Genomic DNA, 25,962 nt, shown 5'->3' with positions numbered 1-25,962 from the left:
ACTATGAACAAGGTAATTGTACGCATTGTGGTCCTAACTATGAAATCAATGAACAAGGTAATTGTACGCATTTTGGTACTAACTATGAACTCAATGAACAAGGTAATTATATGTATTGTATAAACCCAGTAACCAAGGTAATTGTTAATATACAGTCCTGTTCCCTAGGTGAGATCTACACATTTGAAATCATTGTTTTAATGGACCCTTCCATAACAAACAAATATTTTAATAGATACACATACCACATACAATACTGTTATCTGTGTAAGATGACGTGTTTGTAGACATGTTTTTTCTTGTATTGCATTTTACAGGTTGGAGTTGTTACATTTTCCGACTCTGTTCTAGTTCCGCCCGGTAACGACAAAAGCAGTGATTGTTATAGTTACCAACTCGCTGCAGCAACTTCACCTAATCTTAATTATCTCCGAGGCTTTGTCAATTCCATTCAAGAATATGGTAATTTATCTGTCTATTTGTTGTAATTGTGACGTAATGTTTATGAATACAAAGTGATTGTGACGTAATATTTATGAATGCAAAGCGATTTTGACGTAATGTTTCGAATGTAAGTGATTGTGACGTAATGTTTATGAATGTAAATTGATTGTAACGTAATATTTATGAATGTAAAGTGACTGTGACGTAATGCTTATGAATACAAAGCGATTTTGACGTAATATTTCGAATGTAAAGTGATTGTGACGTAATGTTTCGAATGTAAGTGATTTTGACGCAATGTTTATGAATGTACATTGATTGTAACGTAATATTTCGAATGTAAAGTGATTGTAACGTATTGTTTCGAATGTAAGTGATTGTGACGTAATGTTTATGAATGTAAATTGATTGTAACGTAATATTTATGAATGTAAAGTGACTGTGACGTAATGCTTATGAATACAAAGCGATTTTGACGTAATATTTCGAATGTAAAGTGATTGTGACGTAATGTTTCGAATGTAAGTGATTTTGACGCAATGTTTATGAATGTACATTGATTGTAACGTAGTGTTTCGAATGTAAAGTGATTGTGACGTAATGTTTCGAATGTAAGTGATTGTGACGTAATGTTTATGCATGTACATTGATTGTAACGTCATATTTATGAATGTACAGTGATTATGATGTAAAATTTCGAATGTAAAGTGATTGTGACGCAATGTTTATGAATGTACATTGATTGTAACGTAATATTTATGAATGTAAAGTGATTGTGACGTAATGTTTCGAATGTAAGTGATTGTGACGCAATGTTTATGAATGTACATTGATTGTATCGTAACATTTATGAATGTAAAGTGATTGTGACGTATTGTTTATGAATGTACATTGATTGTATCGTAATATTTATAAATGTAAAGTAATTGTGACGTAGTGTTTCGAATGTAAAGTGATTGTGACGCAATGTTTATGAAAGTACATTGATTGTATCGTAATATTTATGAATGTAAAGTTATTATGATGTAATATTTCGAATGTAAAGTGATTGTGACGCAATGTTTATGAATGTACATTGATTGTAACGTAATATTTATGAATGTAAAGTGATTGTGACGTAATGTTTCGAATTTAAGTGATTGTGACGCAATGTTTATGCATGTACATTGATTGTAATGTAATATTTATGAGTGTAAAGAGATTGTGACGTAATGTTTCGAATGTAAGTGATTGTGACGCAATGTTTATGCATGTACATTGATTGTAATGTAATATTTATGAATGTAAAGTGATTATGATGTAATATTTCGAATGTAAAGTGATTGTGAGGTAATGTTTCGAATGTAAGTGATTGTGGCGTAATGTTTATAAATATAAAATGATTGTGACGTAATGTTTCGAATGTAAGTGATTGTGACGTAATGTTTATGGATGTAAAGTGATAATGACGTAATGTTTATAAATGTAAAATGATTGTGACGTAATGTTTATAAATTTAAAGTGGTTGTGACGTAATATTTATAAATGCAAAGCGATTCTGGCGTAATGTTTCGAATGGAAAGTGATTGTGACGTAATGTTTCAAATGTAAGTGATTGTGACGTAATGTTTATGAATTTAAAGTGATAATGACGTAATGTTTATAAATATAAGTGATTGTGACGTAATGTTTATAAATGTAAACTGATTGTGACTTAACATTTACAAATGTCACGTGGTTGTGACGTAATATTTATAAATGTCAAGTGATTGTGACGTAATGTTTATTATAAATGTCAAGTGGTTGTGACGTAATGCTTATAAATGTAAACTGATTGTGGCGCAATATTTATAAATGTCAAGTGGTTGTGACGTAATGCTTATAAATGTAAACTGATTGTGACGTAACATTTATAAATGTCAAGTGGTTGTGACGTAATATTTATAAAATTAATGTGATTGTGACGTAAAATTTATAAATTTAATGTGATTGTGACGTAAAATTTATAAATTTAATGTGAATGTGACGTAAAATGTATCAATTTAATGTGATTAAGGTGTAATCAATGTAAAAGATTATGACGTAATGTTTATGATCAACAGGAAGCACTCATTACAGTACAGCATTCGAAGCAGCTTTCGATCTTCTTGAGGCATCGCGCCCTCAACAAGGCGAGCCTTATCGAGGTGAGTGGGCCAATATGTTAATAAACATCACGTGATCTAATATTTCCATGGCAACTCTAACATATAGAAAATCTATAAAATTTGTAATGACGACTATCAAATAATTTATATTTTAGACAATATTGGTGATTTTGCGCCATGAGTTGTCTATCAACTTTTTGCGTTAATCTTTAAAACTTATGTCATTATGTCTACCTTAATTTACAGAAAAGGAAGTTATTCATTTTAATTTTTAAATAATGTAAATAATCATAGCAATGTACATGCTTCATGCATCTACACTGTAATATAACGTCTGTTGCCATCATCTCTTTCTTTTCATTGATTGTATTTATTCGATTAATAATCAAGACAGAAGCGATAAATTATTTAGTGAACTGATCCACATGACATGACGTTCAATTGCTGTTACGATGTAGTTGTTTAATTCAATAACCTGATGATTTCTCGGCAAATAATATTGTTTGTTATTTATGTTTTCAGATCAAGTTATTTTATTTTTAACTGACGGGGAACCCACTGATGACGCGGCAACGGAGTACGATAGGAAACAGATGATAATGAAGGTCATACAAAATAGAAATCTTCGTATGGGAAATGAGGTGATTCTTATGACATATGGACTTGGTGATGGTAAGTGTCAGTGAAATATGCATATGGGAAATGATGTGGTGATATATATCCACACATGTGAAAAATGATATGGTGCCATATGTTGTGACAGAGGGCAATATGCATATGGGAAATGATGTGGTGATATATATCCACACATGTGAAAAATGATATGGTGCCATATGTTGTGACAGAGGGCAATATGCATATGGGAAATGATGTGGTGATATATATATACTTGGTGATAAGTCACAGTTCATCCACACATGTGAAAAATGATATGGTGCCATATGTTGTGACAGAGGGCAATATGCATATAGGAAATGATGTGGTGATATATATATACTTGGTGATAAGTCACAGTTCATCCACACATGTGAAAAATGATATGGTGCCATATGTTGTGACAGAGGGCAATATGCATATGGGAAATGATGTGGTGATATATATATACTTGGTGATATGTCACAGTTCATCCACACATGTGAAAAATGATAAGGTGCCATATGTTGTGACAGAGGGCAATATGCATATGGGAAATGATGTGGTGATATATATATACTTGGTGATAAGTCACAGTTCATCCACACATGTGAAAAATGATGTGGTGCCATATACTGTGACAGAGGGCAATATGCATATGGGAAATGATGTGGTGATATATATATATACTTGGTGATAAGTCACAGTTCATCCACACATGTGAAAAATGATGTGGTGCCATATACTGTGACAGAGGGCAATATGCATATGGGAAATGATGTGATTGTGGTATTTGGTGATCGTAAGTCTTTGTGAACCTATACATGTGGGAAATGATGTAGTGACAGTGGCGGCGGTACCGGGCGGCAAAGGGGGCTGTTGTCCCCTCGAAACAAATGTTGAGGGGGCGTTGCCCCTCAAAAATCAAGTTGACGACCTTTGTGCTTATATAATATTGTTCTAATTTATATCATTTTTGTTGCTATATTTCTTGTTTATAGATGTTGGTCTTGATTTTCTGCAAGATATCGCTTTACAGAATGGAACTAAATATGGCGTTGTTCCTGATACATCAGTTGGAGAAATCAGAGTGAGTAAAGCATATATATACATATATGATGTTGGCACTCATGGGACACCAATGTGTGTGGGTGTGTGTTTCAATTAGCCGTATTTATCCTATACGTAGACTTGTAATCGCCTAGATTTTCACCAGACTATTTACCGGTTGTCACGTGCCATTTCCTATGAATTTTCACGAATATCAATAAATCTCGGTAAAAATTGTGTTGTTTGGGACACCCTTAAATACACGGTTCCGTCTTCCGGCCATTTCATCTTATAAATATTGCGCCAAGTGTCCTTAAATAGTTCATAATTTCGATAAAAATCTGAGTGACTAGAGAAATATTCAAAAATAACTTTAAACTTAACAACCAGGTAACATATACCACCAAGTGAAACGTTTTTGACTATTACTCGAGTTATTGATTTGCCTGGGCATAAGAAAAACAAAAGTATTAAGAGCATTACCCACATTTCCCAATCCAAGCGCACGAGGGCGTTCGAGTTTCATTAGTAATCATTGAGTTTTACAGCGGATCTGAGAATAACGTGGTTCGAAGAGTGAGGTTTGATGTATAAAAAGTAGTTTAAATTAAAGTTGCATAGTGGAGTCTGATACCATGCCATTTTGACTGAATTGAATATGCAACCATTTTATACTTATGTAGTACAAAAACTACACACAAACACTCGACATAGGCGTACACTGATCCAGTGAAAATAGCGTCGAAGCGCGTCTGCTTACAACAATGAAACTCATTTGCTTGTTCTTGAGTCTTGTTAATTGAATGGATGTATTGTATTTTCGGGTCACTTGGCGGTCAATGTCACTGTACTGCTAACACAATGTGACCTAATTACGTAGAAATATACTACGGTATCAAGAATTACTTGTCCACACAATTACGTCAGTAACAATGCAATTAATCCAATAATGAATTATTTAAATCAAATATAAAGAAAATACGAAATGAATGATAGGAGATGATCGATGATATCCAGTATAAGGTAAAATTAGCTTAAAACGAATGTTCTAGTTACGGGGAATTATTAATCAATGTCAGGGCACTATCACACAATATTCATTTCACTCTCGACGTGCGTGTTAACAACGTGACAATTTCCAATGTTGCCAAGCATCAACTTAGATCTGCTATCGTAGTCAATATGTCAACACAATTTATCATTTCAATAACATGAACAAAATAGTCGCTTTGTGTATACCATTTCATTATATATTATATAGAAATCGCCTCGGGTTAGTCTCTGACTACCAACAGTTGATCTCTGCGTTAAGTTAACGATTTATCCAGATACACATTGTAAGACCTTATGACAGTCAAACAATGACCGCAGTGCGTTGGTGCTAACTTCTGATCGGCGTCTGTGTTTTCCAACACATGATATCTAGAGACACAGGTTTTACTCTGTGAACTTTCATGTGTTAATAAATCAGAACCAGGGGCGTCGATCATGGTGGTGGTGGGGGGGGGGGGGCACGCCCCCACTCTCTGAAGGGTGGGGGACACAATATCAACTGTTCCCTCCACTTTCCAGACTTACCAAAATATCAATAATAGGCTTATATCAAAGCCTGCGTTTGTGTAAGGCCTTTGGTTCTGTGTACATGTACTGTATTCTTAATGATCAAGAATGAAAATCCCCAAGTATGCACCAAATGACTTCAATTTGGTTGCATTTTTCAAAAATGTCTACCTTTTGAGGGGGGCACATCCCTCCTCGGGGTTGCACACCTATATTCCGACATCCCTATGTTCCGACATCCCTATAGACACCCCTATGTTCCGACATTCCTATAGACACCCCTATGTTCCGACATTCCTATAGACACCCCTATGTTCCGACATTCCTATAGACACCCCTATGTTCCGACATTCCTATAGACACCCCTATGTTCCGACATTCCTATAGACACCCCTATGTTCCGACATTCCTATAGACACCCCTATGTTCCGACATTCCTATAGACACCCCTATGTTCCGACATTCCTATAGACACCCCTATGTTCCGACATTCCTATAGACACCCCTATGTTCCGACATTCCTATAGACACCCCTATATTCCGACATTCCTATATTCCGACACCCCTATATTCCGACATTCCTATATTCAGACAACCCTATGTTGAGATGCTAATAGGTTCTGACACCTACGAAATTTTAGAAACGTTTTTGACATTTCACTGCGTTTTATCTCTTTACTATAAGAAAAAATATCATTATTCTTCTTCAAATATTATTCTACGCTCACCTTTTGTAACACAATGTTACATTTCTTTACATTAAAAAATAACTATGCCGGATTATAATACTTGCCACTCTTCTGGCCTTGGGCTTTCATGGAGGTGTTTTTGTGATCATCGTCGGCAATATTCTCAGACGCGATGTATCCTATCAAGCTTCAGACGCAAAATATTTTGTTCATATAATAAATAATACGTTCAGATCAACAATAAACTATGTACCTGACAGTCTTCATGTGGGCCCCTGACAACTTGTACTCGGGGAGACCTAAATTACATTGTTTAGTACTTTTATGTTCGACGATCATCCAATAAATTCTGAGCCGGCCAGAATGTGCCATATTTTCAATGGAAATATGTACGCTAATGGTCGGAAGCCAAAATTGAATAAATACCCCTCCCCATGGTAGAACAAAGCAACATGTTTTTTCTTTGTTCAGCGCGATCAGTCTAGTTACAGAATACTGACTGTACAATTAAAATTAAGACAAGGCTGTCAAATTTACATGCCATAAAATAGACAGAAACATGGGAATTAATTTGGTCAATTTTGTCTGTAGAATCTGAGCCGTTTTGCCCCCGAAAATCAGGGTAAACATGTTAGCTTTAAAAAATTATACACAGCCTCAAATAAAAAGGGAATTTTATGGGATAACCTTATACAAATATATAGTTACGTAATAGCCTGTCACGTATTAAATAGGAATTCCTCAGACAAACACCATCATGTTGTATATCAAATTAAAGCTATATTGGTGTAGCGTACAAGTATTACGTTGGATATTACATCGTATAATCCATTATTTATTGACATTATGAATTCATTAACTTTATTATACGTTATTCAAAATCATCAAATGGCATTTTCTGGGCAAATCCTGTCTATGATAAAATGAATTAGTCATGACATATTCATGTATTTGAAAATAAGTCTTTTTATGCTTTCTCAATATTTTATTTATTTATTTATTTATTTATTTATTTATTTATTTATTTATTTATTTATTTATTTATTTATTTATTTATTTATTTATTTATTTATTTATTTATTTGTTTGTTTGTTTATTTATTTATTTATTTATTTATTTATTTATTTATTTATTTATTTATTTATTTATTTATTATGCGAGAGATGAATAGGCACCGCATTTAGCATTCCGTAGTGTTTGCATAAGTTTTTGAGATTGCCAAAAAATACAAAGGTTTCACACTATCTCTTTCCATTCCTATATCGTGTGTTTTCGGCCAACATGAATTATGCATCAAATTTGCAGGCAGTATAAACTTGTGCAATATCCTCGCATTGGAGGAAGCCGGCCTATTGTACATTTGAATTATGGGATAAATATCTGATAATTCTCGATGTTTTAGATGTTTTGATATTAGACAGGGTCTACAGCCGGGTGGTGGATTAATTTTTTTAAACATGGAATTCTCTGAGACCTATCAATGTCTTACATTGATAGGAAAACGTATAACGTGTAAACAAGGAATGTTGGCCGAAAACACACGATATAGGAATGGAAAGAGATAGTGTGAAACCTTTGTATTTTTTGGCAATCTCAAAAACTTATGCAAACACTACGGAATGCTAAATGCAGTGCCTATTCATCTCTCGCATAATAAATAAATAAATAAATAAATAAATAAATAAATAAATAAATAAATAAATAAATAAATAAATAAATAAATAAATAAATAAATAAATAAATAAATAAATAAATAAATAAATAAATAAATAAATAAATAAATAAATAAATAAATAAATAAATAAATAAATAAATAAATAAATAAATAAATAAATAAATAAATAAATAAATAAATAAATAAATAAATGATTTTAATTAATATGTAGACAAACTTGGAAAGGTGCTACCGGATGTAAACGGCAACCTTGCAATTCCGCGACTGATGAATATCGAAGTACAACTTTCATAAAAAAGGTAAAATAATTCTCCGATAATTATCGATCTAAAACTTCGATAGTTAGGCATTCGGAGGATTTAAGGTTGGAACCACATGCAACAGACACGGATATTGTCAAATAATTGTCGAAGTATTAGAATGATACAATGGGCAACATTGTTTGATAATTCTCTAATAATTATCCGATAACATTATGCAAGATCCCGCCTTCACGGACTTTCGAGCATCATGGCCGGACTACACTACAGATGGATTTCCAGAATTAACCCACAGAACATCCTGGTTATATCAAGGTAGTTAAACAGTCACGCACAACTAGTCAGATTAAGTTTGACACAAGTATACTGTGTGTCGGAACATAGGGGTGTCGGAACATAGTGATGTCGGAACATAGAGATGTCGAAACATAGGGCAGTCCCCCCCTTCCTTCTCAGACACCCCCCTGTTCGCGCAAGCGCGGACATTGGCCGTTTACGCGGACACAAAAGTGTCCCCCTCACTTTTCAGAATGGATCGACGCCCCTGGTCAGAACCAGTCCATAATCCAAGTAAACCGAGAAAGGCAATCCAACTCTCAAATTAGCTAACATTTACAGCTTAAACTGCAAAACTATGCGATGAATGGACTCTTACAATTATTGTATTGAAAACAACCAGATTGCCTGACAACTCATAATCATAATTTTCATGAGTGGGCTTATCGATAACAAGGGTAGTTATTCCAATGTTTTGATTTGTAGTCTAAGTGTATTCCATCACATTCCCCATTCATTGCCTGGGATACGACTGATATATTGAGATTCACTCGTATGGGATGACGTGACATCTATGGAATTTTTTTGAAATTACATGTATATATGTTGCTTGCGATGGTTGTCAGTGGCGGCGGCATGGGAGGGGAGGGGCAGAGGGGCTCGCCCACCTGAAAAAAATCATGCTGAAACCTTTTGTATCAGCAAAATCTTCCCCTCAAAATGCATGGAATAGCGTTTCAGAGGGTATAGATATCAGATCTCGCCGCCTCTGATTGTGTAATATCTTCATGACGTCACTATTTGTCTATTCATCTGATAGCCTGGTCGATATGTACACGTGTCAGATCCTAGCATGTTGGCAACTGTGATGGCGTCTTACTATGACTATTTTTATAATGATCACAACTCAGAAGACCCGGTGTTCTCAGCGCCATTCAGGTCTGCTCCTGGTACTGGTTAGTATCAGTGTTTTCATAAGTATTTTTACAATTCTCAATTTAAAATTTGTAATTATGTCATGCGAACTCATAATACACTCAGCAAGTTGTTTATTTCTTTCACTTTAGATTTGCTAACGACTGCCACCCTACCAGTAATATACAACGAGGAACTGAAAGGCGTGGTCGGTGTTGACCTCTCACTATCTGATATCACTGCTGACTTGACCTACATGAGACATGGACAACTCAGCTACCCATTCCTGTTTAATGCTGGAAGTAGCAATACTGAAGGTATCACGTGACAATACGTGACAATATCCTCATTACTCGTTGCACTACTTACTATTTCTTTTGAAACCATTAATTTCAATTTCGGAAATAATTCGCTGTTTGTGAACTCTTTTGATTGTTCTCCTACCAAACTTATACACTTATTATGATGATAGTTGTCCATCGTAGTCGTCGATGGTAGGTTTCGCCGTGCCCGACTTCTCATATGATTGTTGATGCAATTGTAGAACAGATTCGGCTGTACATGCTTGACAACATTTGCAGTTATTACACCATATTGCCAGAGACTTACTATAATCGCATTAACCGTTTTCTCAGAAATTATGTCAAAAGCATTGAATAGTGGTAATAGCTGTGTTATATGACACTTAATATGAATTGCTTTTCAGGACGTACACTAATACATCCATTACTTCCTCCTCCGGCTGTTGATGAAACTAGTAGTGTGTTCGTACACATTACGTCATTGGAAAGAGAAGATGCATTCAGAAATGATGTATACCAAAAAGCTATTAACGAGTAAGTTAATTAATTAACTAATTTAATGATTAATAAATTAAATTTAAGTGACATTTGAACCTATTCTTTTATTTCTGGTAAACGTTTTTTATTCATTAAAATTTGATCTGATGACTTCGATGTCTTTGTTCAAAGAAATTCATAAGTCAGAAACATTCACAGTCTAAAATGTTAAGTTATATCAAACGAATCATCCTCAAGTAGCAGAAGAGATTGGGTATTCGACTGAATTACAATACTCTTTTTAAATTGACTTTGAACTATAATAGCTTTTTAATTACTCATCGTGTTATTTACATTATTATTTACATATATATTTATAATGGAAATAATTCTCAAACAATTGATATTATTTATTGGTATTATTTTTTTGTTTCCAATTTCCCCGCACTGGGAAATCTCAAATTGGAATGTCTGACGTTTATATTATGTAGAAAAAAATTCAAACTTTTAAAAATAATTTTAAAAGAAGTCATACAGCATATGAGAACAATAATACGTAAATAATGTAAACGTAAGCCCGGCAATGGGCATGACCGCATTGCCGATTCTCGAATTAATTTGTGCGATGTGCGATTATTTTAACCGTTGTAAAATAAAAATACATTTTACGGTGGCACTACGTTTACGTTGCTTCCCGTCACATTGTTATTAATCACAACTGTCACGAACACGTGACACCCGCCATAAATTATTTTGAGTGGCAAATGACATTAGTGCCATCTAAGTTAGTTATTATATTTAAATTTAGTGGCATTAATGCCATCTAAGTTAGTTAGTATTTTTAGATTTAGTGACATTGGTGCCATCTAAGTTAGTTAGTATTTTTAGATTTAGTGACATTGATGCTATCTAAGTTAGTTAATATTTTTAGATTTAGTGACATTGATGTCATCTAAGTTAGTTAGTATTTTTAGGTTTAGTGACATTGATGCCATCTAAGTTAGTTAGTATTTTTAGGTTTAGTTCTGTTTTTCACAAAACCAATCAACCAAACTCTTGGAATTCGGTGAATGTATTGCTGAGAATTCTACTCTATATTACAACTACATTGTAATTGTTGGAATAAAGGTTTTTCTACTCTAAAATAAATTATTGCATCTGGCGATGCACTATCATTTCGTAGCAAAGTAATCACCGTCGATACTTACTTATGCAATTATTTTAACAAAGGAACGTGGAGAGTGGTAACGTGACATACTTAGCAAAGCGGTATTTACCACGTGGAGACTCTACACACGATGGCGTAAACACAATAGAAGTGGAAAGCACCGTACACTGGACAAAGGTATTTCATATAAAAAGCTAACACGAGTTGTAAATTAGGTCTGTGCTAAATCTGGAATATTCTATGTTTCAAACACTTCAGTATACATTGGAATACTGTATGATTTTCGCCATAAACAATGACATGCTAGGTAATTATGGTCATACACATTGACATGCTAGTTAATTGTGGTCATACACATTGACATGCTAGTTAATTCTAGTCATATACATTGACATGCTAGTTAATTGTGGTCATACACATCAGCATGCTAGTCAATTATGGTCATATACATTGACATGCTAGTTAATTATGGTCAACACATTGACCTGCTAGTTAATTATGGTCATACACATTGACATGCTAGTTAATTGTAGTCATACACATTGACATGCTAGTTAATTATCGTCATACACATTGACATGCTAGTTAATTGTAGTCATACACATTGACATGCTAGTTAATTATGGTCATACACATTGACATGCTAGTTAATTGTGGTCATATACATTAACGTGCTAGTTAATTGTAGTCATACACATTGACATGCTAGTTAATTATGGTCATGCACATTGACATGCTAGTTAATTGTAGTCATACACATTGACATGCTAGTTAATTATGGTCATATACATTGACATGCTAGTTAATTGTGGTCATACACATTACATGTTAGTTAATTGTGGTCATATACATTGACATGCTAGTTAATTATGGTCATACACATTGACATGCTAGTTAATTGTAGTCATACACATTGCCATGCTAGTTAATTGTGGTCATACACATTGACATGCTAGTTAATTGTAGTCGTTCACATTGACATGCTAGTTAATTGTAGTCATACACAATGACATGCTAGTTAATTGTAGTCATACACATTGGCATGCTAGTTAATTATGGTCATAAACATTGACATGTTAGATATATTAGTATCGTGTATTTATTGAAAAAATTGTATGACGTCACATCACATGGATTCTCATTTACAGGCCCAACCATCACCGTTCATAATTGGTTTATCTATTGCAACAAATGACTCGCACACATATCTCAAACCAAAGCTTCCTTCAGGTAAGTGTATAGGGTTTTGCATATAATTCTTTTGTTTGTCGCATTTACAACTATAGATGGTTATTTATTATATGTCCATGGGCAATATAATTCTATAGTTGGGCTTTTTATCATTGTTTTTACTTGATGCGCTCTGTTAATTCAAAAGACAAATGTACACAGAACCGCGACAAGAAGAAAAACTGCTTTCGTATTGTGCAATATGGTCGTAATAAACAAACTGTCTATTGCGCACTTGTTTGCAGAAGCAAGAAATTTCAAATCATAAAAACCTTTTAACAGCAAATTTGCGCAATATGGCGACAAGAAAAAAGTCACCAAGATTTATTTGTAAACTTTGTTGTCCAACATAGTATGAATTTATTTTTGTTTCGAGATGCTAAGTGTAAGAGGTTATAGGTCATGTTATTACATAACACTCCTAAGCTTATTGTTTGGTAAGATTCGATATGAATTGGCAGACATTTTCAAGTTGGTGGCTAATTTCAGAGAGGACGACACATATATAAATTCTGACGTTTACAGTCTTAAGTACATATTAGTATAGTCTTTGATGGTTTTCAATTGAGGATTTCCTAATGTAAATGATACAATAATTTTAGACACACCGACTTACTTTCAGTTTAAAGCCAAGAATGTTATATTTATTGAACCAATTTCTCTCTTTGGTTGAATTCCTATTGAATGATCAAAACAATGATCTGGGTATGCCGTCACGTAATAGTTGCAATTGACAGCATCTAAATATTACATCTAATAGACACACTGGTTTTGTCTTTTTATTATCAAATACATCGAAGCTGTAACTATAATGCCTAGTAGTTTCTGCAGTTATTACCTCTGTTCTGCTATTTTGCATCAAATGTATTATAATTGAAATAATCATAAAAAGTCCAATACATTGACTCTCAATTGGTAGCCTTACTAAACCAATAACATTAACAATCTGCATTGGAGATAATAGAACAACGACAAATTAAATTTGTTTTGTACTAATAGGAATAATATTGGTATAGTTTTCTCTCAAATAAAATGGATGTTTTATAGATATAAACCTTTTTCATCACTGTCGTGCTTCCTGTGTATTTTTAATACAATTCTATTGACTAGATACTGCAATCATATTTAAATCACCATATTAGTATACACATTGCTGTTGACATATTTAGGTTCATTAGTTCCCTTCAGAATTTCAGATAATGATATTAATTTCTGTAAATGAAATACTAGACAGAAGAGTCGTGGCATACGTAAGGCAGAGGGCGACAAGGCCTAAATATCCGTAAGGAAATCTGTAGTTGGGTTTCATCACATTCTAATGGTTCATGTAAATGAATGCCTGGATTTTTATTACTGGCCATGGTATACTAGTATGTGCTGACCACAAGCATATTCATTTTGTCATTGGCATATTCATTACGTATCTTTATACCGAATAGCCGAAATTAAAACAATCATAAAAAATGAATGGATTTCAGGGAAAAGTCCTTTTCACACTTTTATCTAAATGACCGTTTTCTTTATATTTAGTGTGTATATGTTTTGGGACAACCTATTTGTCATGCCATTATGCCTTAGCAATCATGACCAAACCCATGCAAATATGTTCTTAGTAACCGCTGGCATATTTGTAGAAATGTGGGTTGAATAGTCTATAGAACCAAACCGATCAATGCTGCTTGCAGCTATATTTATCATTGTCATTACCATCACATCATCTAGTGCGCGCTTGGTAGCAATGAATAAATTAACATATAATTTGTAAGCATTAAAAATTACAATTTATCTGCATTGTTTGCAATCTGTATTAGCGATAATATTTGCATCAACCAATATTCAGAAATGCGTCATGTAATATCTAATACCATAGTCACGTGGTACAGTTTTTGTTCCATTCCAGATTCTGTATTTCTCTATCACCGCATGGATCTGGTTAAACCGACTTCTATTTGCATTCATTTTGGAAGGAATGCGACTAAAGGTAAAACAATTTAACTACCATAGTACACACAGTTTAACGATAATCATGTACACCATGAAAGTTGGTGTTCACATAATCAACCAGACTAGACGCTAATATTGAACAATATTGGAGATCAACCACGCAATTATCATCTCGGACAATTTCATCGTGACTTCAACAAGCCATCTGCCAGGCCATATTTCTAACGTAATCGTCGTAATTCAACAACTTGGAATCATGAGAAAAACAGCAAAACCGCCTTCAATCGACTGTCACCCGCTGGTTACTTCTCAAACGACTCTAAGGAGACAATTGCACTCGTCGGACCTAGATTCAAAAACTCTCTCCACGAAGTTCACAAAATTTCTGAACACACTTTTCATTATTTTCTTTTTGTTATGGCCTCACTACGACCAGCTACATGTAATTTAATTTTCTATAACCTTATTTTTTCGCAGATTTAGTGTTGGTGTTATAGCACAGACTTTAAACTTCATTCAAATTTGGCAGTTAGAACATCAAAGGTTTGCCCAACAAATTGAAAGATGCTCATACATCGCATTTAGATGTTAACTGTCTTCAAGAGTCCATGGCTAAACAATAATAATAATGCAATAATTTCTTACAAATTTGTGCTACTCACAGTATTTACTTTTATGTGTGTTTTTATATAGGAAAAACTAGATAAATACTATGGGGTTCAATCAAGCGTCCCGTCTTTTTTTTTATAAATGTATAATATGAAAACTTATAAACGGACACCAGTCTTGTTCTATTGATTCAATTAATTCAAAGAAGATGGATGAACGGATTTTGGATATCTTATTATAAGAATGATTACTAATTACTAAACAATAAAGTTTTTTTTTAATTAGGTTCCCTCATTTTTAAAATTAGTTTTCTGACTTCACTTTTGGAATTGATGGACTCTTACGGATTCCGGTAAATACAAGTTACGGAAAATGAATTAGAGTGAAAAGTGAGGGCTCTTTGATGGGTGTTTTTTGGTTAAATTGACAAATGTACTCAATATATGTTATGGGTTATTAATTGCTTGTGATAGCATAATACAAATTTAAGGATATATGATTTTAATATAGAAATGTACAAGTTCTTTTAATACAATTTCTTTATATAATTTCTATATATTTTCTATATAACACGGTGAGTGGCGTCAATGTTTTGTAGAATGGCGCTAGGATCGATTTCCCGTAAGTTCAGAAGAATGTTATTCGTGTCATTTTGGTCTTGATCTTCAGTTAACAGATATATAACTTTATCACTTTTTTCTGAGTATACTGTGTGGTAAAGACAAAACATCAATATATGTCAATGTATTGCGTACCTACAAGGTTTTCTTTTTTCAGACGACTGCTGGTTTTGCAGGGACAAGCATTGTTTTCTTTTCTTTTCAATTGCGCTATTAGCAATAGGCGATGTACTACTCGTGATATGTCTTGGACATTGCACTGTTATCCATGACTAGTGTATATTTTACTATAATGCAGCTATATTTGTTTTGTAGAGCAATCCGCTGTCAAATTTGGACCGGAGGCTTTTCTAGACCCCGCAGAATACCTTGAAATAGAAGAACAAGAATATATTGTTAACAGTTACAGTAATTACATGAACGACAACACGGGGACAGCAGTAAACCAGTTTTTTAAAGTATGTACACTATTTGGAATACACTACATGGACGGATGGTTGAAAACAACTTGAACAATCACAGTGCGTTATCGGATGCATTGCAGTACATCAGCAAATAATTAAATGAAACCGACAATAACCATCAACCAATCAAAGCGTATTTTTCATAATTAAATAAGGCAAAGGGTTCTTTAAAATATTTTCATAAAATCATTCATACTTTCAGTAAATTGACTGTTGTAGCTGCTTACATTGGAATTAAAGCAAGTAAATAACACCGAATAAAATGAATGGGTTTGGTTGATTGTCGGAAATGATCATTGACATAATTTATTCACTTTATCTGTTATATTACATGAAAGGATGGTATCAAAGACACCGTAGTTGGTACACACGTTGTAGACGATATCTGGGTGAATGACGTCAGCGGTATTGAACTATACACCTTACTTCGTTACATTGGTACATATGACGGTGTATTCAGAATGTATCCCGGCGTGAAACTCAAGAAAAAGTACGATCCTACTACAAGACCATGGTAATGTGTATTTAGTGTTGGATCATACATTTTTGTTTTGTTGTATAGCACTAGTATCAAACAACCCTGTTGTAAATAATAAGAAAACCACATGACGTCATCACGTTCGATACATATAAATACATTCGTGATATAAAACACTCATTTTATTGAAATGAAATACACCAAAAGATTTTGATTGACAACTTGGACTTGTAATTATGTGATTTCACTCCGACAGGCATTAACGATAATTGTTCAGTAGTTCTATGAGTTGTTCTATATTACACACTTTGCAGGTATATCCGGGCTAAAAGTAACAAAGGTCTGACAACATTGTCCACACCGTATTCACCAGGAGGCGGACCTAATCACGTGATAACTCTAAGTCACACTCTTATTGGCGGGTAAGTTCATGTTCACATGTATACTGAATTTCAGTAGGATGAAATTATAGCGCGGCGCCGTTACAAAAATCGCATATTTTATAATCTTGATTCAGTTACATAATCAAACCAGTTTATTCAGTTTCGGAGCAGAAACTCAGATCTTCTATTATCAGATATGAGATTTCAGCCAATCGAATGGCTGGATTCATCAAATATTATAAGACTGGATTCAAAAATATATTATGATAATAGATATATAGGATTCAGAACATTAAGTCCAAATCGTATTTACATCACGACAATACCCATTCAGCCTTTGCTAAACTCTGACCATAATACTATGTATTTTTCGATTACAGAAATCAATCCCATCATGCAACATCCGATGAAGTAATTGGTGTTATGGGCTTGGATTTGACCTTGACATACTTCTACCGTCTACTCACTATGTCCTATTCACAATGTATGCAAGATAAATACAGGTGAACATTACAGTTATACAATAAATTATAGTCATTCAATTAGGTCTCACACTAAATGCAAAACAATTCATTATATTCAGAATATTTTGTTAATTAAATTAAGAAACATATACTAGTCATACCCCACTACACGTTACCATACTGAGCAACGATATTTGCTGATTTATTTATAAGTACATAACAATCACAGTCGATGTATATTCTGAAGGATTTGATATAGAACAAATACGTACATGTTTTGTAACACTGTTCCCTTAGCTGATCGTCGACGCCCCCCGTTTATTTCAGCAATGACGATGAGCACTCTGTTTTGGCATCAAATTACAGACTCGTTTCAGTAATGTCCTTTAATTGTTGCTGTATTTAAAACAAAAGTAGTCATTACAGAATTCAATGTTTTTGTTATTATCTTTCAAGGAGCTATAAAGATGGATCTAATGTGATTGCAATTACGATTTGCATAACAGTATTCGTCGTCGCATAATCGATCAAGCAAAGGATATAATGTTACAAAATCTATTTGTTTCCATATTCGAGTTTACAGTGTACATATACAATTTCAGTTGTACCGACACTGGTGTAAATATAGATGAATTCATTTTGAAATTGCCCCTAGTCGTCACCTTACATCGGCATGCACTGAGTTATTTACACAATATTTTCATTTACAGTAATATCTAATTTTGATCTTATCTCACTTTATTTTCAAGGTGTTTTGTTGTTGACAACAATGGCTACTTTGTTGTTCATCAAGATTTTTTCAATGGATTATCCAAGGTATCCGATGTACACATCACACAACTTGAGCCATCTATAGCACAGGATCTGATATACAAAAGAGTTATGGTTCTCAAAGACTGTATTGATATGCAGGGAATAGAACGTCAGCATTATTATGAGGTTCGGTTTTCTAGTGTGCACTTCATCAAACGACTGGGTATATTTCTGTCCACATAATTAATAAATTTGAGCGAAATATCGTAAATAAATAATTCGATATGTGTCTACAATTCGTTTCAACTATAAATTATTTGTAAAAGTTTGAGTGCTACAATTCAGCACATATTTTTTCTTTGAGGTAAATAGATACTAAACATTAATTGCAGATTTAGATAATTTCTACTGATTTACGATGATTTCCTATCAAAAAATCAGCCACAGCGTCATTCACCAAATTAGAAATGTCTATGTTAATACAGCATACGTTATTGTAAGACAATACATAGAACACTTTCCTATGATCTGTGCATTCAAGAATGGCTAATTAAATAAAATATGCATTTCATTTAGATTACATAATTGTCACTATTAACATAATTATATTTCATAGTGTCAATGGGGCATACATCATTCAAAAAATTTCAGAAATACATTGTTATCATTTAAAGAGATATGTTTTTATTCCAGGTTGCTATAAATAATTCAAGAGGTGTGGTTGATAATATTAAGTCAAAAGATGATTGCACGAAATATCAGCTGCTATCAATACCTCTTACAAATGCATTTCTTGGTATCGTTGAAATATCAGCAGACTGTAAGCAGACAGCCTGTTACTGTACAAAGGTAAAATAAGTCAATGACACATGCTGTATAGCAACTTCCACTGATAGAATATTGAACACTTTGATCAGTATCAGTAAAATTTTAATATTGTGTAATTACCTGGTCGCATTTGTAACAAATACTTATAGTATTGTAGTGCACATGTATTGAATAGATAGAATCATCATTCCCTTGTGTTATGGTAGATGATTCTCTCAATGTCATCGTAGATGGTTATGTCAGTGATATCGACGATGATTCTCTATGTGTTATGGTAGATGATTTTGTTAATGTCACCGTAGATAGTTATTTCAGTATTATTTTATATGATTCTCCCAGCGTTATCATTAATGGTTCTCTCAGTGTTATAGTAGAAGTTCCCGCAGTGTTATAGTAGAAGTTCCCGCGGTGTTATAGTAGAAGTTCCCGCGGTGTTATAGTAGAATTTCTCTCAATGTTATAGGAGAAGTTCTCTCAGTGTTATAGTAGAAGTTCTCTCAGTGTTATAGTAGAAGTTCTATCAGTGTTATAGTAGAATTTCTCTCAGTGTTATAGTAGAATTTCTCTCAGTGTTATAGGAGAAGTTCTCTCAGCGTTATAGTAGATTGTTCTCTCAGTGTTTTAGTAGAAGTTTTCTCAGTGTTATAGTAGAAGTTCTCTCAGTGTTATAGTAGATTGCTCTCTCAGTGTTATAGTAGATTGTTCTCTCAGTGTTATTGTAGAGGTCCTCTCAGTATTATAGTAGAAGTTCTCTCATTGTTATAGTAGAAGTTCTCTCAGTGTTATAGTAGATTGTTCTCTCAGTGTTATAGTAGATTGTTCTCTCAGTGTTATTGTAGAGGTCCTCTCAGTATTATAGTAGAAGTTCTCTCATTGTTATAGTCGATTCTTCTCTCAGTGTTATAGTAGAGGTTCTCTCAGTGTTATAGTAGAGGTTCTCTCAGTGTTATAGTAGAAGTTCCCGCAGTGTTATAGTATAAGTTCTCTCAGTGTTATAGGAGAAGTTCTCTCAGTGTTATAGTAGATTGTTCTCTCAGTGTTTTAGTAGAAGTTCTCTCAGTGTTATAGTAGAAGTTCTCTCAGTGTTATAGTAGAAGTTCCCGCAGTGTTATAGTAGAATTTCTCTCAGTGTTATAGGAGAAGTTCTCTCAGTGTTATAGTAGATTGTTCTCTCAGTGTTTTAGTAGAAGTTCTCTCAGTGTTATAGTAGAAGTTCTCTCAGTGTTATAGTAGATTGCTCTCTCAGTGTTATAGTAGATTGTTCTCTCAGTGTTATAGTAGAGGTCCTCTCAGTATTATAATAGAAGTTCTCTCATTGTTATAGTCGATTCTTCCCGCAGTGTCATAGTAGAAGTTCTCTCAGTGTTATAGTATATGTTCTTTCAGTGTTATAGTATAAGTTCTCTCAGTGTTATAGTATAAGTTCTTTCAGTGTTATAGTATAAGTATAAGATCATGGCCGACTGGCAGCCATCTTGTTTTTTGAAAGTGTCGTATTTTGGACATGCTTTGTCAGTTTTCATTCAAACTTGGTACATAGATTATACATGTTAGGGTACATGTCCATGACGATTTATTTCACAATTGGATAAAAAATGGCCGACTGGCAACCAGCTTGTTTTTTTAAAATGTCATATTTTGGACATGCTTTGTAAGTTTTCATTCAAATTTAGTACATAGATCATTCATGTTAGGATACATGTCCCCGACCGTCCGTGAGTTCCTGAGTCTGTCCGTCTATCCGTGCGTCAGTCTGTCCAGAGTCATATTTCAGAATCCTGTGGGCCGATTTCATTCATTCTTTGCATGTGCCTAGTACCTTATGTGGGACATATGCACATGCAGTGGTTTAGCGATTCGATTCAAAATGGCCGACTGGCAGCCATCTTGTTTTTTGAAAATGTTGTATTTTGGACATGCTTTGTCAGTTGTCATTCAAACTTGGTACATAGATTATACATGTTAGGATACATGTCCATGACGATTTATTTCGCAATTGGATCAAAGATGGTCGACTGGCAGGCATCTTGTTTTTTATGCGGTATCTTGGACGTGCTCTGTCAGTTTTCATTCAAATTTGGCACATACATGTACTTTTATTCATGTTAGGATGCATGTCCATGATAATTTGTTTCAAAATCTGGTCAAGGATGGCCGATTGACAGCCATCTGACTTTTTGGCCTTACTACTATATTTTCACAATTTATGTACCATTTCCATTCGTATTTGGCACATATAAATCATACATATCAGTGTGTTTCATAATCATATCAAAGATGGCCGAATAACGGCTGTTTTTATTTTTGGCCATATTACTACTACATGGAACACATGTTTTGATGTATAAAATAAACAATTTGTTGTATACGCCACTTGGAACTCAAGTTTCAAGGACACGCTCGCGACAACCCCTCCGCTTTAATATGACGAGCACAAAGAGAACTTTCAAAAATTTAACGGGAACTGTGTAATTGTCAATGACTTGTTTTATACAGTGCATGAATGCTGATCTGTGTGTATGTGTTGTTTTAGAATCACCAATGCCAGAGTACAAGTGTAATGCAATGTAAGTGTCCATGTACATCGTCTGTTTCTACAATATATGACTTCTGTGATGGTGCATTCACATTGACAAGGTAATAGCTTATAATTGAACAAAATAAGTAATATGCTATTATGGATATGCTGTGTCAACCAATTTGTCAACAATGACAAAAACAATTCAAATCAAAAACAATCACATGTCATACATCCTGTATTGTTAGTCTGTTTTTTCGCAAGTTTCCATAAGAAATATATAAACGGTACTTCTCATCTATGTCGTTCATACTATCTTGAACAGTAATCACTCACCACCATGTCCGCCACCAGTTGAAGGAGAGTCAGATATACAACTATCGTCAACAACAGGTGCGGGTAAAGACAAGATGAGAAGAGATACTGGCATACCCAGCTGCTTCGATCCACAATGCGAAAGTCGAGACTCATACAAGTATGTAATTAGACACGTCAACTCTCGAGTCCCCCTATTTTTTACAACCAACAGGGCTTCGCGCCAATCGGCGCTCGCGAACTTGGCCTTCGACCAACTTATCGCCCCCCCCCATTCCAGAATCCTAGATCCGCCCCTGAGAACGATCTACCCAGTTACGATCTGTTCCACAGTAACCGTAGTGATTTCAGTGGCATTCTAATAAGTGTACCAGGTGTGCATACATGGTTAGTCAGTTTGGACTTACCCCCCCCCCCCCCAATACATACATGGGTAGCAATGGAACCACTGGTATGAAATACGAGTAATGCTGCGTCTGATGAAATGATATTGTACGTACATATTATCAGCGGGACTTGAGTTGGAATGACTGCATAATATACAGTGGCGGGATTGAATAGTTAATAAGATAGATATGTCTTTATGGATTACGTCTTTACTTTATTTCCAGTGATTGTTTTGGTATTATAAGTTGTGCATGGTGCAATGCAGACATCTCTGGCAATGATTTAGAAAGTCCGTATTGTACGACTGCTAATCAATTTATAGATGACTTATGCGGTAAGTCTTACTGCTTGTAGCTTAACTAATGACAGTGTAGCACCAATCGAAATCGAGAGCTGTGCATAATTATAATCGAACTTTAAATAATATTCATTGCTGCAAATATTAGACAACTTTGTTATAGTGAGGTTTGTTTTGTTATTTGTATGTCTGTTTCATTGCATTATTCACTAGTGTTAATTAGACAACACGTGTAACTAATGTATATATGTGTTTAATCTACATAGCGTATAACCATCCAACCAGTAAGCCTATAACTGAACCACCACGTAAGTATTAACGATTTTGTGATGAGTTATTAATAGTATCAGTGATTGAAATATTAGTTTTATGTGTATGAGATTGTTATACTGTATGTGACATGTTTTCTCTATAGCCCTCCCAAGTGATATGAGTAAACGTGAGGGCGGTGGACTATCCGGAGGTGCCATTGCCGGCATAGTAATCGGTGTGTTACTTGCAGTGGTGATCATCGGTCTCATTACCCGGCGATTTATACGGAAAGAAAATGAACGGAGAAGTGAAAGAAGAAGAAACAATCAAGAACGATCAACATCGGTTGATCCGGAATACACACCTGTCCCATCAGCTCCTCCCCCGCCAAATGCGCCCCCACCGTCCAATCCTTATATCAACGTACCGATGACGTCAATAATGACTCTGTCAAGGGATCAGCTTTATCCGACAAACTCCGTTACTTTTGCGTCGGTCGATGACGTCAGCGTGCCTGCAGCAAATGTTCCTACCGATGACGATCTTAACATTCATGACGACATTGGTGCTAATTCAGATGGTGATAGTCTCAATGTCCATGCAAACAACAGAACTGTCGATAATGGAAACAACGAGAGTAACGATGTTGTTGAAAATGGCAGTGGTACTTCTGACGTAGATCAACAACCACCTCCATCCGTGATATCACAATCCTCGAACAGTGAAGCACCCGCAGATGGTGACTTACAAAGGGAATCGCAGGCTTAAATGCCATGTTTTTAGTATAGTTAGTTAGTTAGTTAGTTGGACGATGATGTTTTTGTTTGTTGTTATTCTGTTGTTGTTGTTTAATTTTAATTGGATTCTACTAGGTTGGATATATGTTAGATATAAGTAACGTATTAGAGACTTGACACGAGTATTGGCGGCATATCGTCATAATGCCAGAACACGTGACTTGTTAGTGTGATAGGAATGCTCCCGTGGACGAGTCAATGGAGTTTGTAGGTAACTTTAAATAACGAGTCTTTGCTTTCAAGAATGTGTATCTATTTTTCTCAATTGTCCTACAAGGCTCAAACTTGTGCACAAATTTATGAAATGTATGTTCAGTAAGTATATCTTATATGGTTTTGTGATTACTACCTTCTCTTTTCTTATATAAAGCGTTTTATTTAAAGTGGAGGAGAAGTCACCTGCGCATGCGTCAGATGGCCATAGCGTGTCATTATTTATAGACAAGCCTTAGAGTTTCTAGCGTGTGTCGCGCGTGCGCAGGTGACGACCCTCCCGCTTTAAAGGTAACTGGGATATTGTTGACTACTTATATAAAGATACCACACAAACAATTTGTGGCAAACGCTCCTCTTCTATTATAATATCAATGACGTCATATCTACCTAGCTTTCTTTTACATGAGTCATTTGTATTGTTTTACAACATATATACAAAAATGTTTGTTCACAGGGAGATTCGATCAAACATTGTTAGCCCAGAATACTTATTAAATGTTCATTGAATCTAAATATTGTTGTTCTTTGTTAGCATTAGCGAATATTGCTTTATCATGTATGGTACAAATTATATTCAGAATTTTGTAATTTTTAATAGAATAGAATGTGGCTCAGAATGATAAATTCGGTCGGTTCTATTCCGAGCCAAGGTATTACATTGTTGTAACATAGTAGAAATACAGAAATGCTGTAAAAGGCATTAGGAATGTTGTTTTATGTTTATATATATATTAAAATGGAATAAAAAATCATATATGAGTTTGTTGACATTTATACGGCACATCATTATTTTTGATAAAGAATATGTATCAAGTAATCCTTCCAGTCAAATACGTATCCAGCTTTTGTTTACATTGCATTATGGGATAGGGGCTGGGACGTATTATGGGATAGGGACTGGGACGTATTATGGGAATGAATAAGGGATTAGAAATATAGCACAGATACGCATTTACCAGTAAGTGGATCGTGTCCACATAAATACGTAATTTGCTTAATTATTGTGATAGTCACAAGTGTGCTCTCTAAACTGTTATGGTGAATCGCTGATGTAAATTAAATACAAAACTATATTTTTTTCTTTGCGCACTACTGATAGCACGCAGCTACCCTGCAAATGAATATTGAGCTGAGCCACTTGTAGTATACTACTATAGTCAGTGTCCATGTGGTAGTAAAGTGCGGGACAATAAGACAATGTGCGCAATAAGTATTGTACAATAAAATGACATTTAATGATATGCACCCCAAATTTGTAAGACTATGTTAGGCATACACAGCAAAAGTACAAACATTGCAGTTAGAGGAGAACTTGTGTGGTCTTTCTTACTGTAACAGTTAAAATTAATCCGTGGTGTTCTTTGAGGGGTACTTTAATTAAGACAGCATTACGAAATAAAAACAAACAAACTTAATTAAAAATTGAAACAACTGTATGTAATGTAAGAGTTTGTTAATTTTTGTATTACAGTGGTTAGTGTATGGAAGAACCAAGTCTAATGAGTCAGTGTATTATTCACTATAACAAGTAATTAGAGAGCTGCATATTTACCTGATATAAAACATAAATACTTTCACTGTGTATTGTACACACGTGATTGCCTTTTCAAATTTGCTTTTGATATGAACTTTGCGGTGTTTCTATTAATTTTTGATATTTGAACGCCAGTCACATGAAATGCAATTAGCCGTATTGTGTATAACATGTTTATCATAAAGTAAAAAATGTAATAAAAAGTGTATCTTTTTTTGACCTGGTCTTGAATACAAAAAATACATTTCTCCTGCGAATAGCTTCACCGCATTATCTTCCACTTTCAATACGAGGCGA

General features: G+C 34.3%; 1 protein-coding gene across 1 annotated transcript in view; it reads left to right on the top strand.

The window, feature by feature from the left end:
• The window catches only part of LOC102808043 (VWFA and cache domain-containing protein 1-like), a 47,602-nt gene extending 23,716 nt beyond the window's left edge, over positions 1 to 23,886 (top strand). The window contains exons 7-27 of the mRNA XM_085496109.1: positions 318 to 462; positions 2,526 to 2,609; positions 3,093 to 3,242; positions 4,205 to 4,293; positions 9,534 to 9,669; positions 9,781 to 9,945; positions 10,335 to 10,464; positions 11,638 to 11,752; positions 12,724 to 12,805; positions 14,706 to 14,786; positions 16,294 to 16,436; positions 16,781 to 16,956; positions 17,235 to 17,342; positions 17,684 to 17,806; positions 18,517 to 18,706; positions 19,214 to 19,369; positions 21,882 to 21,985; positions 22,192 to 22,341; positions 22,793 to 22,902; positions 23,133 to 23,174; positions 23,282 to 23,886. Coding sequence (XP_085352235.1) covers positions 318 to 462; positions 2,526 to 2,609; positions 3,093 to 3,242; positions 4,205 to 4,293; positions 9,534 to 9,669; positions 9,781 to 9,945; positions 10,335 to 10,464; positions 11,638 to 11,752; positions 12,724 to 12,805; positions 14,706 to 14,786; positions 16,294 to 16,436; positions 16,781 to 16,956; positions 17,235 to 17,342; positions 17,684 to 17,806; positions 18,517 to 18,706; positions 19,214 to 19,369; positions 21,882 to 21,985; positions 22,192 to 22,341; positions 22,793 to 22,902; positions 23,133 to 23,174; positions 23,282 to 23,886 — 3,084 coding nt within the window. The remainder of the gene's footprint in view (positions 1 to 317; positions 463 to 2,525; positions 2,610 to 3,092; positions 3,243 to 4,204; positions 4,294 to 9,533; positions 9,670 to 9,780; positions 9,946 to 10,334; positions 10,465 to 11,637; positions 11,753 to 12,723; positions 12,806 to 14,705; positions 14,787 to 16,293; positions 16,437 to 16,780; positions 16,957 to 17,234; positions 17,343 to 17,683; positions 17,807 to 18,516; positions 18,707 to 19,213; positions 19,370 to 21,881; positions 21,986 to 22,191; positions 22,342 to 22,792; positions 22,903 to 23,132; positions 23,175 to 23,281) is intronic.
• Positions 23,887 to 25,962: the final 2,076 nt, after the last annotated feature.

The sequence above is a fragment of the Saccoglossus kowalevskii genome, chromosome 22, assembly GCF_978046115.1.
Source record: "Saccoglossus kowalevskii chromosome 22, keSacKowa6.1, whole genome shotgun sequence".
NCBI lineage: Eukaryota > Metazoa > Hemichordata > Enteropneusta > Harrimaniidae > Saccoglossus > Saccoglossus kowalevskii.
This window is presented reverse-complemented; position numbering and strand designations above follow the sequence as displayed.